General features: G+C 38.5%; 1 protein-coding gene across 1 annotated transcript in view; it reads right to left on the bottom strand.

The window, feature by feature from the left end:
* Positions 1–14,681, bottom strand: part of grk6 (G protein-coupled receptor kinase 6) — a 76,184-nt gene that overhangs the window by 12,564 nt on the left and 48,939 nt on the right. The window contains exons 6-9 of the mRNA XM_078265659.1: positions 12,588–12,680; positions 3,222–3,285; positions 2,579–2,719; positions 34–224 (exon numbers count right to left, since the gene is read on the bottom strand). Coding sequence (XP_078121785.1) covers positions 34–224; positions 2,579–2,719; positions 3,222–3,285; positions 12,588–12,680 — 489 coding nt within the window. The remainder of the gene's footprint in view (positions 1–33; positions 225–2,578; positions 2,720–3,221; positions 3,286–12,587; positions 12,681–14,681) is intronic.

The following is a 14,681-nucleotide window of genomic DNA, read 5'->3' as shown; positions in this document are numbered from 1 at the left end:
GAGAGAGGACAGACGATGGGACAAACGTCTGACCTGTAGACAATGCGTTCTCGGTGCAGGTCCTCCAGCCCGCAGCAGATCTCTGCAGAGTAGAAGATGGCTCTCTTCTCGTCGAAACCCGCGTCGCCCATGTGATAGATGTGAAACTTGAGGTCTCCGCCGTTCATGAGGGTCAACACAAGGCACAGAGCGTCCTTCGTCTCGTAGGCGTATGCTAAACTTACCTGGAGACAGAGGGCGGTGTTAATGACGCTGCTGCAATGTTTTAGGTGATCAGGTGCTGACGTGTTTAAATTACAGTGATGCATCTTAATGAAAGAGCTTTGGGGCCCTATTTTAACGATCTAAGCACACGGCGTGAAGCGCCTGGCGAGGTGCGTTTAGGGCGTGTATGAACCCACTTTTGCTAGTTTAACGGCGGAAAAAAGGGTCCGTGCACCGGGCGCATGGTTCAAAAGGGTTATACTTAGTGTCTTAATTAATTCATAGGTGTGTTTTGGGCGTAACATGCAATAAACCAATCAGAGGGTCATCTCCCGTTCCCTTTATTGTCAAGCAGACAAACTGACCAACACATAAATATTAATAGAGTGATACTTGGCGTCTGTGTATCGATACAGTATTGCCACGGAAAATATCGCGGCACTATGCTGTAACGATTTTTTTTCCCCAACCCCTAAATTTTAGTCTGGGCTTTTTTTTCTTCTTCTCTTTCGTCTCTTTTCTTTTCAGTATTTTAGTTTCTTTCTATTTTAATTGGATTAGGCCTATGCATCGGAGAGTAACCCAGAATAAGCCCCTCTAAGGTTTTTTTGCATCTCTACATCACATCTTCTATTGATTATGTGTATATTAATCTGTAGTATTTGTATATGTATAAACTAAACTAAACATAACATTCACATCAACTTCTGACTGCCGCCGTCAGTAGTGCTGGAATAATTAAAATAAAAGTAAAGAGAATAAATAGTTGTATAGTAAATAGAAAGTTGTATTTGCACTAATGCATTGTTACCGCACACGTTATCGGTCCTGGTGTGTGTGTTTTAGTCGTTTAAGCATAAGAAAATGTTTTATAAACAATTAAAAAATCAAGCAAAAATATCGAACATTCATGTAGTTCCAGGTTTACAGTAAATTGAATATCTTTGGGTTTTGGACTGATAGAAGTCACAATGGGTGTTGGGAAATAGTGATGGATGCTTCTTGTATTTTTTAAGATATTCAGGAAGCTGAGAACGCCGTTGCCTGCACGTCCCCATAACTAAAAACCCACCCGCTGCCAAAAATTAAGATCTTTAATTAAGTTGTTTGTGTGTTTTTGCATTGAAGCTTAAACCCTGAGGGACTCTGCAGCCCTGGGAGCCCCGGACCAGGCGACTGACTGGAGTCCAAATTAAATAAGCTAAAGTAAGGGCTGTCTGGCAGAGAATCAAACCAAACCAGAGACAGAACAAACCTCCATGTTGTCTTTTAATTACTGCAGTTGTTAATGTTGCAGAGGGCAAACTCAGGAGGAAATATGTGAAGCTTTTCACTCTGTAAATGTCTTATTTTGGAAGAAAGAAATGTCACCTGTTGGTTACTGTTGAATGTGGTAAAAGGAAACACACAATTACACCTTAAAATATTAATTTTATAGGATATGTCTGGTAATATTCTATATGTTCAACTCTTCAACAAATGCGTTATTTCGTTTTGTTTGACTAACTTTTTATTAAAAACTGCAGTGACCTGCTGTTTTCTAGAATTGCTGAGCCTTTTTTTAATTTATTTTTTAAATAAAACCATATAAGGCTATGTTCACACTTGGCATCTTTTTTTGAAGCTGCCAGCGTCTGTTCTACATTATAATCCTATGGAGTAATCTGTATTTTCCAAAAAGTCCTGAATGCTTTTTTAAACACCATCGGCAACGTTTTTTTTCTGCAGCTCGGAGCGTCTTTTTGAAGTTGAAAAAAGTTATTTTCTGAAAAACAAAAACGCCCTACGTCACTTTTTGGACAGCCGACCAATGACAAGCGGAGTAGCCAGACCTGTCGTAGCTGTTGTCGTAGCAAAAGAAGCTCTTAGCTGCTTTCTGGAACCAAAAGCACCCTAGTCAACCTTTTCTTGTCAAAAAAGAACGCCAAGTGTGAACACAGCCTTACTGTGATTTATGTCTTAAGTATGTTTGTATTTAACAAGGAAACTAAACATAATATCTTAAGTATTTATGGATATATTTAAGTAGTGTTAGTGCATTATTAAAACACCAATCTACATAACATTTCATGCAGGGACTGCAGATGTAAATTAGCCTAAGGCTAACTCTGGTACAATGCTTCAAATGGCAACATCTATGTTAAAAATTGTACATGGTCCCTAACAAATAAAATGAATGAATAAATAAAAATAAATAAATAAAAATGTTTATTATTTCATGATAATGTAATTTCCTGAACTGAATGTATTTATGTATATATATATATGTGTATATATATGCTTTCTGTCTATCTCCCTTTAGGTTTTCCAAATGCAAACTCCAAATTTGCATAGAAATTGGTGAATGCAAAAGTGGATAAGATGAGAGGCTTACTACAAATCTGCTGTTGACTTTCTCCAGGATCTGTTTCTCGTTGAGTGCCATGGACTCTCCTTTCCTCTTCTTTATCCTCTTCTTTTCCAGTTTCTTACAGGCGTACATTTTTCCCGTGGCCCGTACCTGACACGCACACACCTGCAGAGTAAAGGGGAAGGAGACGAGATGAGAGAATTCCATTTATACATATAAAAAAAGCTGCACCAACAAAAGATACAATACACTCTCTTTATAGAACAGAGAGGACTTCATCGCCGTCCATCTCATGACTTCACATCTCTAAAAGCACCAGGGACCCAAACAAGACCGTGGTTGTAAATGATCTAATCATAAGGTAACACAGAAAGGCAGCTCGGGGACATCAAACAGGACGCTCACACGTTCAGAGCAGCGGTTCAAGGAGACATCTCCTTTGATTTTACATGGTTGGTAATCTAAAAGGAGAATGTGATGAAAATTAACTTTTCAACTCTACTTCGGCTGCATTTGGGTGTAAATCGTAGCTGCACGCATGAACGTGATGATTCTATTTTTACTAAACACCACAGCTGAGTTACACTGTTTTAAACAGTTTGTGAGTTGTTCTGTTGTGTGCTGAGTGATTTTAAATAGAGTTTAGAAAAAAACTGAATGTACTCACCTCTCCAAAGCCTCCTTTCCCTAAAACTCTGTACTGTCGGAATGTATTTTTTGTCACCGGTTGCCTGTTGGACACAAAGCGAAACTAATTTATAAAACACACCTTCGACACATGTAAGGGTAAAATTAAGATCAAGTTATAAACAATGCCGTGTTAAAAATACATACATTAGAACGAAAAACTGTTTTAGGACACCTTTGAGATGATAATACGTAAAGTGTAAAGTAGTTTGTCGGGTACAAATGTTTTTGGAGCATCATGAATTACTTGGGTTTATGTTATGGTGAAAAAGATACTTTAATTTTTGAAAATGCACCTGCAGATGTGGAAAAGATGACTGCTAATAAGGTTCAAAATGTTGTACATAAACTATTAAACTGTTAGCACTTTTAAGAACCTGGTTATTTGGTCAGATCTTTCAGGGGGGAAAGATCAGAGCTGCAAAGATTTGTCGAAAAAACGATTACTTGTCAGCTATAAAATTAATCGGCATCTATTTTGATAATCGATAAATCGGTTTGAGTCATTTTTTAAGAAAAAAGTTACAGTAAACTGAATATCTTTGAGTTGTGGACAGAACAAGACATTTGAGGACGTCATCTTGGGCTTGGATTCAATATTATTTTTATTTGCCATTTGTGCATACACCAAACAGTCCAGGCACATATAGGAATTATTCTGCAGGCTCTCTGAGTCAAGTAAAAAGTAAAAAGAGTAAAAAAGGGTTAAGGGCAAAGAAAAGCACACCGACTAAAATAGAAAAAGATTATACAAGGTAAATAAATTAAAATACAATAAGACAATAAAACGTATATACTAAACAAAAGAGTGCAAAAAATCTAATAAATTATGAATACTTGTAACTGGAGGATGCAACTATGGGGGATATGTCATTTGTAACGAGCATAAATATTGCAAATATTGCACAGTAGTATTTCACAGTAGAGTGAAATGAAAAACTGATTGGCATTTTTCACTATTCTTTGACATTTTAAAGCTATAGTGCGTAGTTTCTGTCGCCCCCATGAGGAATTCTGAGTAATGACAACAAAACTGTCGGCACGTCCACATGGTACAAGCCTTCCGTGATCGAGCTTCACCCCCACCCCTCCTCCACACAGTTGCTAGTAGCCAAGGAGGACACGGAGGATTAAAAAACATGACTCTGACAGGACTCTTCAGAAGAGGTCATTATCTTCACTCGAGTTTCTGTGCGCAAAAGTCGCCGGACGCCACAATCTCCTGAACATAGTCATACTGAGAAATACAGAGAGAGTTGTGTGGAGCTGATAGTCTTAATTAGCTTTGTAGCAACTCATTTGGCAATGGCTTGAATGTAACAGATGTTCATTAATATCAAAAAGTTACACGCTATAGTTTTAAAAACCAAACAACTTATCGATTAATCGAGAAAATAATGGACAGATTAATCCACAATTAAAACATAATCGTTAGTTGCAGCCCTAGAAAAGATGTTGTTGTGCTGTAATGTAAATTTGAATGCTGGTGGAGTGTACAAAAAAAAATCTCAACATAACAAAAACAGAAAGACCAAAAACACAGACAACTTTGTATGACTGCTGCAATGAAAGCTCGCTGTGTTTCAACAGTGCAGTGATCTGAAAAACATTCAGTCAGTGGATGGATTCAAAAGAAACAGAGTTGGTAATGACAAACTGGTTCCCTCTGGTTTCAGAAACTCCCGTCTCATCTCCCATTGGACAGTTTGTTCATTCAAGTCATTCAAGCAAAATAAATTCAATGGACTCATTAAAACAGGGTGAGTCATTTACTGCTTAATAAATCTTGTGATGGTACTTCTCCTTCTTGTTTTTTTAACACTGCGTCTTTCAATAATTGGTGTTGGTTTGTGTATTCTTGCATTTAGCTCCATATTGACCCACCGACTTCCTCAGTGAATTAATGTATTGTGACGTTTAAGATGAGCAATGAAGACCAAAAGCCAAGACTGAAGTTCTGCAGCTACTCTGGCAGCTTTTAAGGCTTTAATGCCTATTACAAAAAGAAAACAAAATAGTTAATTGTTGGATAGATGCCAAAAGAAAATGCTAAGTTTGGGTTCAGGTGATAATAGGTATAACATTCAAAACATAACATTTAAATTGCCTCAGTTGTACTTTCTTCTGTAGCGCCACATGTTGGATGGATTCAGTCACTGCAGCATATACAAACTGGACCGCTGAACTTGTTTAAATGTTTAAAATCAGCCTTATACACAGCAGCTATTACACTGTCACCTGCTATTAGTCACCAGTGTTATGTGAATGAGTATTTTCAGTTGATTTCCATTTAGTTTAACCAGTTCTCCGATAACTAGGTCTTGAAATGGTTTGGTGCTAGCTTTGGTTTATTATATGAGTTTCAGAAGCAAAACCATTCAACGCTGTTTTGGTACTTACTTTCATGAATATAATATTTTTTCCAGCAACTCAAAGCCAAACTTTCTCAAATAGTATAAAGCTTAGTTGCCAAAAAAGTTGATTTAAATCAATATATATGATTTAAAGAATGAGTGAACAAGACTACTTAGCTGACCAGCACTTTTTGCAGAATTTTGGTCCTTAACACAAAAGTAATGAGGTTGGATACCAAGCTTTTTAGTTGAGTTGCTTCTGCTCAACCGTCATAGAAAAATCTAAACAAAGCGGCCTGGAAACATGGAGCGTATATTAATATGTATTTGTGTCAGATTAGATTTTAAGGTAACACTTTACAATAAGGGTACATTAATTAGCATTACGTAATGCATTAATAAGCATTAATTAACCGTTAATTACAGTTAAATAAGGTGTCTAATAAACATTTATTAACAATGCTCATGTATTTTCATGTTGACTAAGGTATTAATTGATGCATTATTTATAATTAGTTAGTAAACATGCATTTTTTTAACATTTAAAATACATTTTCCTGATGATACTTACATACTTGTACTCAAGTAACATATCCAATGGAGGACTTTTACTTGTAACAGAGTATTTTTTACAGTGTGTTATTAGTACTTTTACTTAACGGTGCTGTAGGCGGGATTGTGACGATCCAGGACTTAGCCAAAAAATTTTAACATCGACAACTTCTCAGTCCCTCCCCCCTTTCCGCTAAATCCCAAAAGGGTCTCCTAAGCCCCTCTCCCCACAAGGGAGAATGAATGTGTGTGCATGAGCAGTGATTGACACGCAGTTAAACACCCCCCATGGCCCTGATTGGTTCATCTGAACAGGGTGTGGTGGATTTTTTTGCAAATCGCTCTACAGCTTAGTAGGTGGTGCCAGAGGAGCCAGATTTTTTATTTTTTAATTACCTGCTTCATGTAATCCTACTGGAACATAGGGTCAGTTTCAGCAAATATGACAGAAAGTTAGTTTTATAAGTCTTACCTACTGTACCCTTTAAGTAAAGGATCTGAATACTTCTTCCACCACTGCTAGTTGGCCTGTTCTGGCCTCCAGAGGTCCCTAACTCTGGCTGCACTCCTGCATGTGCAGCTGCCTTTCATCAGCCATTACTCAGCCCTGTTCCTGTTCAAGCATTAGTCTGTGGGTATACATATAGTATATAGTTTGTTCCTTTCAGTTAAGCCCTGAAGTCCTAGTCCTGTCCGCTTATTGCACACATCTTAATTATCTGCTCACATAACTTAAAACTTAAATAAACGGTTTATGTATGTCTTCATATTTGATGATGATGTAACTGGAGGATGCAACTATGGGGGATATGTCATTTGTAACGAGCATACATATTGCAAATATTGCACAGTAGTATTTCACAGTAGAGTGAAATGAAAAACTGATTGGCATTTTTCACTATTCTTTGACATTTTAAAGCTATTGTGCGTAGTTTCTGTCGCCCCCATGAGGAATTCTGAGTAATGACAACAAAACTGCGACAGGACAGGACATAGTTTTCCTTTTAGATTTACTTAATTTAGTCTCATAATGTTGTGCTCTGATGCTCAAGATTATGGCACAATGTACATACAATGTATGCAATTTCCTGTGTCTGGTGTATCCAGGTAAAATCAGGATGAGATTTTATACACTTTCTTTTAAACTTTAGCAGTTTAGTTACAACAGTTAACAGCTAGCAATAACAGCTAGCTAGCTAACAACTATTCATAAAGTAACACAAACACACAAATGAATCATATGTATGAACTACAAGTAACAAAAATATTTTTCTATGTCATAAACAAAGATATAAGGTCTTTAAGGTGCTGGTAGGCAGTTTTTTTACCTTTTGTACAGAGCCAGGCTAGCTGTTTCCCCGTTTCCAGTCTTTATACTAAGCTAAGCTAACCGACTGGCTCTAGCTACATATTTAACAAACAGGTACGAGAGCTGTAAAAATGGTCTCATTTAACTATCAGAAATAAAGCTAATGAGCCACAGTGTTGCTTTGCTAGCATCTTTGATAAACCTAATCTAGCTTTACAAACAGCAACATCTCACCACCAGTCGGACTGACTGCTAGTTTGGGTGGTGTCATTTTCTTTAGTCTGTGGCCCCGACAGGTAAATTAGTTAACAAAGTGTTGACATATAAAAGCATCAAACATGCATTTTAGATGAATGAGATGAAAGTATATCCAGTTGTTCCTCAACCCTGTTTTTTCAGCGCTGTTAAAGTGTATGTATGGTACACAGGAGTTTTCTACCCAGAAGTTTTTGTAAACATGATTAGGTCTATAGTTCACTAGTCTCGCTTTGCCAGACCATCCACACGCTGCAGAGCGGAGGAAGGTCTGGCTAGTCCACATAACATTCCAGGATGGGAGAAAAACGTGCTCTGATTTATTAGCATTTCTTTGAGAGAAAACTCAGATTGGACAGATAGTCTAGCTAGCTGTCTGGATTTACCCTGCAGAGATCTGAGGAGCAGTTAACCACAGTCCTCATGAATCCACCGGAGTTTAAAATTCCAACACAAAGAAAGCGGAAGGAAACGGAAAATACATGCATCCGGCGAAGTGGAACGTCAAGGATATAGACTAATAGTTCACTGCCCACCATATTTTACTAATTTGTTTGTTGGTTTATTTGTTTTAATTGTGATAACATAAGCAGCTGACGGCTCCACTCTGCAGTAATTTCCTCTGCTTCCTGACATGTCTTGCAACATCTCTTCGCCTAACATCACTGCTACAAGAAACAATTTTTTTTCTTCAGTTTGTATGTTTTCACTGCTGTTAAAGGATTAGAAATTCTCTTCCATTGAGGGAATTCTACGACCCTGTGGTTTGTGTAAACTTCTCTAAGCCCCAGTTGATGAACTAAAAAATTCAAGGTCATCCACCTTGCACAGTTCCTGGAATGTCAGACGTACAGGGGATAAACAGCTTGTGGTGCTGGAAAAAAAACTTCCTCATTCTGCTGTAAATAATGAGAAAAGAAGCCAACATTGGTTCCTGGTGGCAAATTTGCATTTCCTAGAATGGTGAAGGCATACAGAGCCCTACTATGCCTCTGATTGGCTAGTATTCATTGCCTTTGTTAGTTGGATTGGTTAGGTTTGGACATGAGGAGTGAGATTGGTTAGGGTAAGAATACCAGGGTAAGCAAATCAGAGACGGTGTAGCAAATTGAACATAGTGGCCAAGGTGGAATTGTAGCATCACTTGATGCCCTCTGGCCCAAAAATACTTTTTCCCATAGACTTCATGGCGAAAGAGACATCTGTTAATCTGTCGATAATGTTTTTCGAACAATTTTTCACAACCCCCTCAAAACGAGTCCTTTCACTATCAGAATTTGATCCATTCGTTCCGATAACATTTGGAAAGTCTAGAAGTGCCGCACGATTAAATCAGTTAATACCCATTCAAGTTAGCAGAGCACTAAACCGGAAGTAGCCAGCTTGGCTGGTGGAGGACTCCATGGCAGATACACCATGGATGTATAATAATAACTGGAAACCAGATTCCAAAATGATCCCAAAATGGCCCCTATTGAGTTCAATAAGAATTGCCCGCCTGGCGCTTACGGAAAAAATGTTTCTTAGCATCCAGGGGTTACTTCGGTGATATGTGGCCCACTCAATATGGACAGTGTTTCTCCCAGTGGCCCATAGACTTTACATTGTGGTGACATCACAAATTGCTTTTCTTGGCTCGAGCTAAATTTCTATCTCACTATCGTTTTATTCTCTATATATTCCTCCCTTACTCCTTCATCTTGTGGGTTCAGGGCTGATCTTTTGAATTTACGTCACTAAAAATCGAGAATCCCTGTGGATGGCTTGGCCTCCAATGTGGGTTGTTTCAGCTGATCCTTAAAGAGTACAAGGATAGACTGCACGTTCACACCATCACAGAGGTTTTCAAGGTGGAGTCTGGGAACCATCAGAGGTCTCTGGTGGGACATGGACCCAGAAAAAACTTTCTCTGTCTATACACAAACCGGATAAAACTCATAACAACCATTATTGTTGTTGGGCCCAACAAGCAATGGGTTAAACATTATCTTTTAAACAGAGGCCTCAGAACATCTAATTCTGAGACAAAGAAGTCAGGACCAACATGTGCTTTTCCTGAACAAAGGAATCTGGGCCTCCATTTGCAGCCTAAAGTTCACACCTAGATGTTAACTCCACGTGGAGAGGGTTCAACTGGCCGGAGGTCTAAGAACTACAGGCGTGTAGTTCACACACCTTCAAGAACACTCTGAAGTCCCATTGGTCAGCGGACTTTGAACGTCGCATCCGGTGCTGTGAGAGTATAAAACTTTCTGAACACTCGCTCCTTCCGTCTTCCATTGCAACACTGTTGCTGCAGGGAGCACGCAAAAAGTGGATTTATTTCAGTGTTCTGGTGAACGCCTTGGATCCCATAAAAACACGCACCAGTATATCTGCAGAAGAGAGAACAACGTTCTCTAGAAGGAAATCGCACAATACCGACACCGCTCTTCTTCAAAGTCGACTAAACTGTTTTTCCTACTGCCTTGGGAGAAACACAGTTTGTCTGTGAAATCACTGACGAGTGAATTTCGAATTTCGTTTGTTTACCGTGGAAGACTCTATGTACAAAAACAAACGGACTGCACACAGTAAAGAGGCTTGAGGTTTCTTACGGTTGAATACCAGGAATTGAGATCCCAGTATTTCCTGTGTGCCAGTAATATAACTGGATCAACTTTTCAGTTCCAGCAGTATTGTCCAATTAATTCTCATGCTCCAACTGTGTGACAACATACTGTATTTTTAGAGTAAAGACTCAGCCACGTTTCACTTCCGTCCATAGACTATTTTTCCATTCTCTTCTATTGAAGCTGTATGACAAATAGGTTCAAGTGTGTTTCCTGCTTCTGTGCGATTTCCAAGTCAGGGTTAAACCTTTGTTAATCTTTGACGGTGCAGATGTCGGCCAATAGAAACACAGCTGCACTGTTCTAATTCTAGCATGTGTCTTCAGTACATTATCGCACAAACAGACTACAAACTGTAGCCTCGTTCTCATTCACTGTTTACAGTCTGTGCTCACGCCGATCAATATTCATTTATAACTGCATTAGAACCGGGACATCAAGTTATTTTGTTAAACAGAAATGTAATGTGAAGTTTAAGCCATATTCATGCTTGATGCAAGGGGTTAACCATGTGAATCGTGCTGCAGATATACCTCGTTGAACACTAGACACGTTTTGTACATGATCAAACTGTGTTGTGGTTTAATTATACTCAACATTTAATTATTTCCCCACACAAACTGTGCTCAGATGTCAACCTCTGAGCCACACACCCCCATACATGTGTGGACAGCTTTGCTTCTGTTCCTGGGACTTATTTTCATTGAAAATTAGCAAAGTATACACTAAACCAGGTGAAGGAACTTTTATATACTGTATGCTGCTTCCTCCTTCTAAACGCCTTCTGCTACTGTGTTTAAAAATAGCAAAATTTGGACTCTCTGTGACTTTAAATCATTGCCAAAGAAACTGTTCTTTTGAGGTATTTTGTGTTGTTTTAAAGGTGCACATAATTCAGATTGCGTGACAGTTTGTTTTCTGTAACTCGTTGTTGTTGTCTATCTTGGCAAGAACACTCTTGAAAAGATCATTTTTAATAAGGCTTTCAATGTAAAAAAAACAAACTTAGATTAGAGTAAAAGTATGTAAGTTTCTACCTTAAACTTATACTGTGATTATGAGACCAGAATTACCTGCTGCACCTCCTGCAACCATCTATAATTACATCAACAAACCCTGCTCAGGTATTATCTGTAACAGTAGAATCACTTGCGTGAACTGTGAAACTTTGCCGTTGAGCAATTTCAAACTCCTGTCTTGAAATGTATTACATTGATAACAATCTGAAATGCATGGATTGCATTGCTCTCCCCCCCGTAAACCCGACGACATGAGGACACTGGGGAGAGGAAGGAATGAAGCAACTCGCTGAGCATGTTGTTACTGGAACTGTGGTGGAGCTTAAGGCTAATGTAGCCTCTAAATCAGCCCAAGTGAGCTTTTAGGTGGTACATAAGTGTGTGTTTGTGTGTGTGTGTGTGTGTGTGTGTGTGTGTGTGTGTGGGTGGTCTTTTTTAACTATATTCGTGGGGTCCAAAAACCAGGAATACAGTATACTTGTGGGGTCCCGACAGCTTTGTGGGGCCAAAATGCTGGACCCCACAACTTTTAAGACTTGGTTTTAGGATTAGGATTAGGGTTATAATGAGGTTCTGGTTAGGGTGAGGGTAAGGGTTAAGGTTAGGCATTTAGTTGTGATAGTTAAGGTTAGGGTAAGGGGCTAGGCAATGCATTATGTCAATGACGGGTCCCCACAAAGATAGTGAAACGTGTGTGTGTGTGTGTGTGTGTGTGTGTGTGTGTGTGTGTGTGTGTGTGTGTGTGTGTGTGTGTAATGAAATAATGCATTATGCTCATGTATATAAAAGGGATAAACAGCAGTAGAAAGACAAACAAATACGCAGAGAGAAAGTTCGACAAAAGAGTAACATTTTGGCCTGCCTAGTTCTGCACCAAACCGAAAAGACGGGAAACTGTTTTTCAAACTCCAATTACTTTGTTTTGCTTGATTTACTAAACTCTATGATGACTAAAGGACTTTTTTTAGGGCTTTATGTGGACCAAACTGTAAATGAGAAGGCTATATATGGGACATACAATAATAAGGTCAGAAATATTTGACTTTTTCGATTTAAATAAAAGCATGTCAATAAATTATACATGTCTGGCCCTTGATATGATTATTTTGACACCTCTGAAATAATGCATTATGCGAATGTGCATAAAAGGGAGAAACGGCAGTAGAAAGACCAACAAATACACAGAAAGAAAGAAACAGAGATGAGACAGAACAGTTAATTTCACTCGGTCATCCCAAATTTTACCTCTCCAGCCATTTCCACTGGAGGAACCTGTTGTAGTACATGCTGTCGAGGTAGTCTGCGAAGGGCGCCACGCTCAGGTAGTCGTGGATCAATCTGGAGAAGACACAACAACAAAGAGCATCTGCAGGTCATTCTCAGTCCAAAAAAGCTGCATAGTCTTAATGTCAGTCTCGTTGAACTTTAGCTGAACACTTAAGTTAGTTGCTTTCAGATCTGAAACTACTGATCAATGAATTGATTGACTAGTCGCTTCACAGAAAATTAACAATGTTGATGATTGATTAATCAGCAGAAGTCGAGTCAGCAAAGTGATTTAGATTTTGAAGTTTGCTAACAGTAGCTGGGGGGTTTATACTAGAATGGGCATTCCTATCTTATCTTATTAGGAATCAATTCACCTTGTATAATAATACGGTTTCTTACATGTCATGGTTTCTACTTGATGAACACAGTTCACTCTGTGCTGCGGGCAACAGTTCAGTCAGCTGTTTCTAACTATGATGCCATGGAGGAAGAAATCTAACCATCCCAATTTCAAATGAAAGGAAGCTTTTGGATTAATTTCAGATTCAATAATCTTCTGAGAAAGCAGCTACAGCAATGGGCTAATACAGGAAGTATTTACTCTTGTTTTTAGGCATAGGAAACATGTCATGTTCAAGATCACTGTCTGACTGAAACATTGACAAATAAAGCAGTAAAAAGTGTGTGGGGAATATGCGATGTATTGAAATAAAAGAATTAAGATATTTGCTTTTTTTGTACAAATATGTTACTGGCAGGCTTTTGCAACGATGTGAACAACCCCGAGATCAAAACCCTTGCACACTTGCTTGCATTATAATTAAAGCAAACTTATTTTGAATCATAGCGTGACCCCCAAGAACTTTTTGATTACACATTTAGTCATAAGGGCAAAAAGGTAGCAGTATATTATTGGTTTGGTTGGGGCCCTTAGGGTTAGGGTTAGGGAACTCACACAATAAGAGTTTTAAGGAATTTCATTGGATATGTTGAAAATAAGAAAAAATGTAGAATATCCACAGACTTCTTCTCCTTACCTTCTTACCAGAGATGTGGAGAAAAACAAACTGGCAGAGTGCAGAGTTTGTAGTTTTACAGTGTACAGCAGCGCAGTAAATTACTCATATCTTGTACTTGATGTGGCTTGAAAACAAACTGCCCTCTGTGCTGCCTCGCCTACGCAACAAGCACCAACAGAGCCGTTACAGGATGTTACTCAATGTGTGTGTGTGGTGTTTATGGAATCAACAATCAACTCTTTCTCATCCAAATTCAATCTTTTGTCTTGTGTTTGTTCATCTCTTTTTAGTCTTCATTTACTTCAAATATTCAGATTTCTTATAACCTAACTAATTATCTTGTTTACTATTTCTTTTTTAAATGTATTTATCAATTTTCGCTTTTAATATTTATTTAATTATTTATGTATTTATTCTTATCATCGTGTGGGGCTTCTTGTTCAGATTGTTTTATAAAAAAGTTTCTCTCATGTTTTCTTGTTATCTTGTCTTCCTTAAAACCAATATATATATATATATATATATATATATATATATATACACACCGTATTTTCCGGACTATAAGTCGCACTTTTTTTCATACTTTGGCTGGTCCTGCGACTTATAGTCAGGTGCGACTTATATATCAAAATATATATAATTGAACATGTTTTTATATGTTATTTCATGCTGAAAACATTACCGTCTAGGGCCGCGAGGGGCGCTCTAGGCTTGTGACAACTATATGCTGCTCCTAAAGACAACTGAGAAAGAAAAGAAACTGCAGGAGACTGCAGGTTGTAAAATACGCAGCCGAAAACGGTAATGGAGCAGCAGAACGAAAGTTTGGAGTGAGTGAGAAACTTGTGAGGGACTGGAGAAAAGGTTAGTCTTACTGCAATGAAGAAAACAAAGAAAGCTAGTCGCGCGCTGAAATCCAGATGGCCAGAGCTGGAGGAAGGAGTCCACAGATGGGTGCTTGAACAACGTGCTGCTGGGAGAGGCTCGTCAACAGTGCAGTAACGTCTCCACGCCCTGGTAGTTCTGTATTCTATTGTGTAGTTGAATAACT

Source organism: Sander vitreus, chromosome 13, assembly GCF_031162955.1.
Source record: "Sander vitreus isolate 19-12246 chromosome 13, sanVit1, whole genome shotgun sequence".
NCBI classification, from domain to species: Eukaryota; Metazoa; Chordata; class Actinopteri; order Perciformes; family Percidae; genus Sander; species Sander vitreus.
Note: the sequence above shows the minus strand (reverse complement) of the source record. Positions and strands in the feature narration are given on the sequence as shown.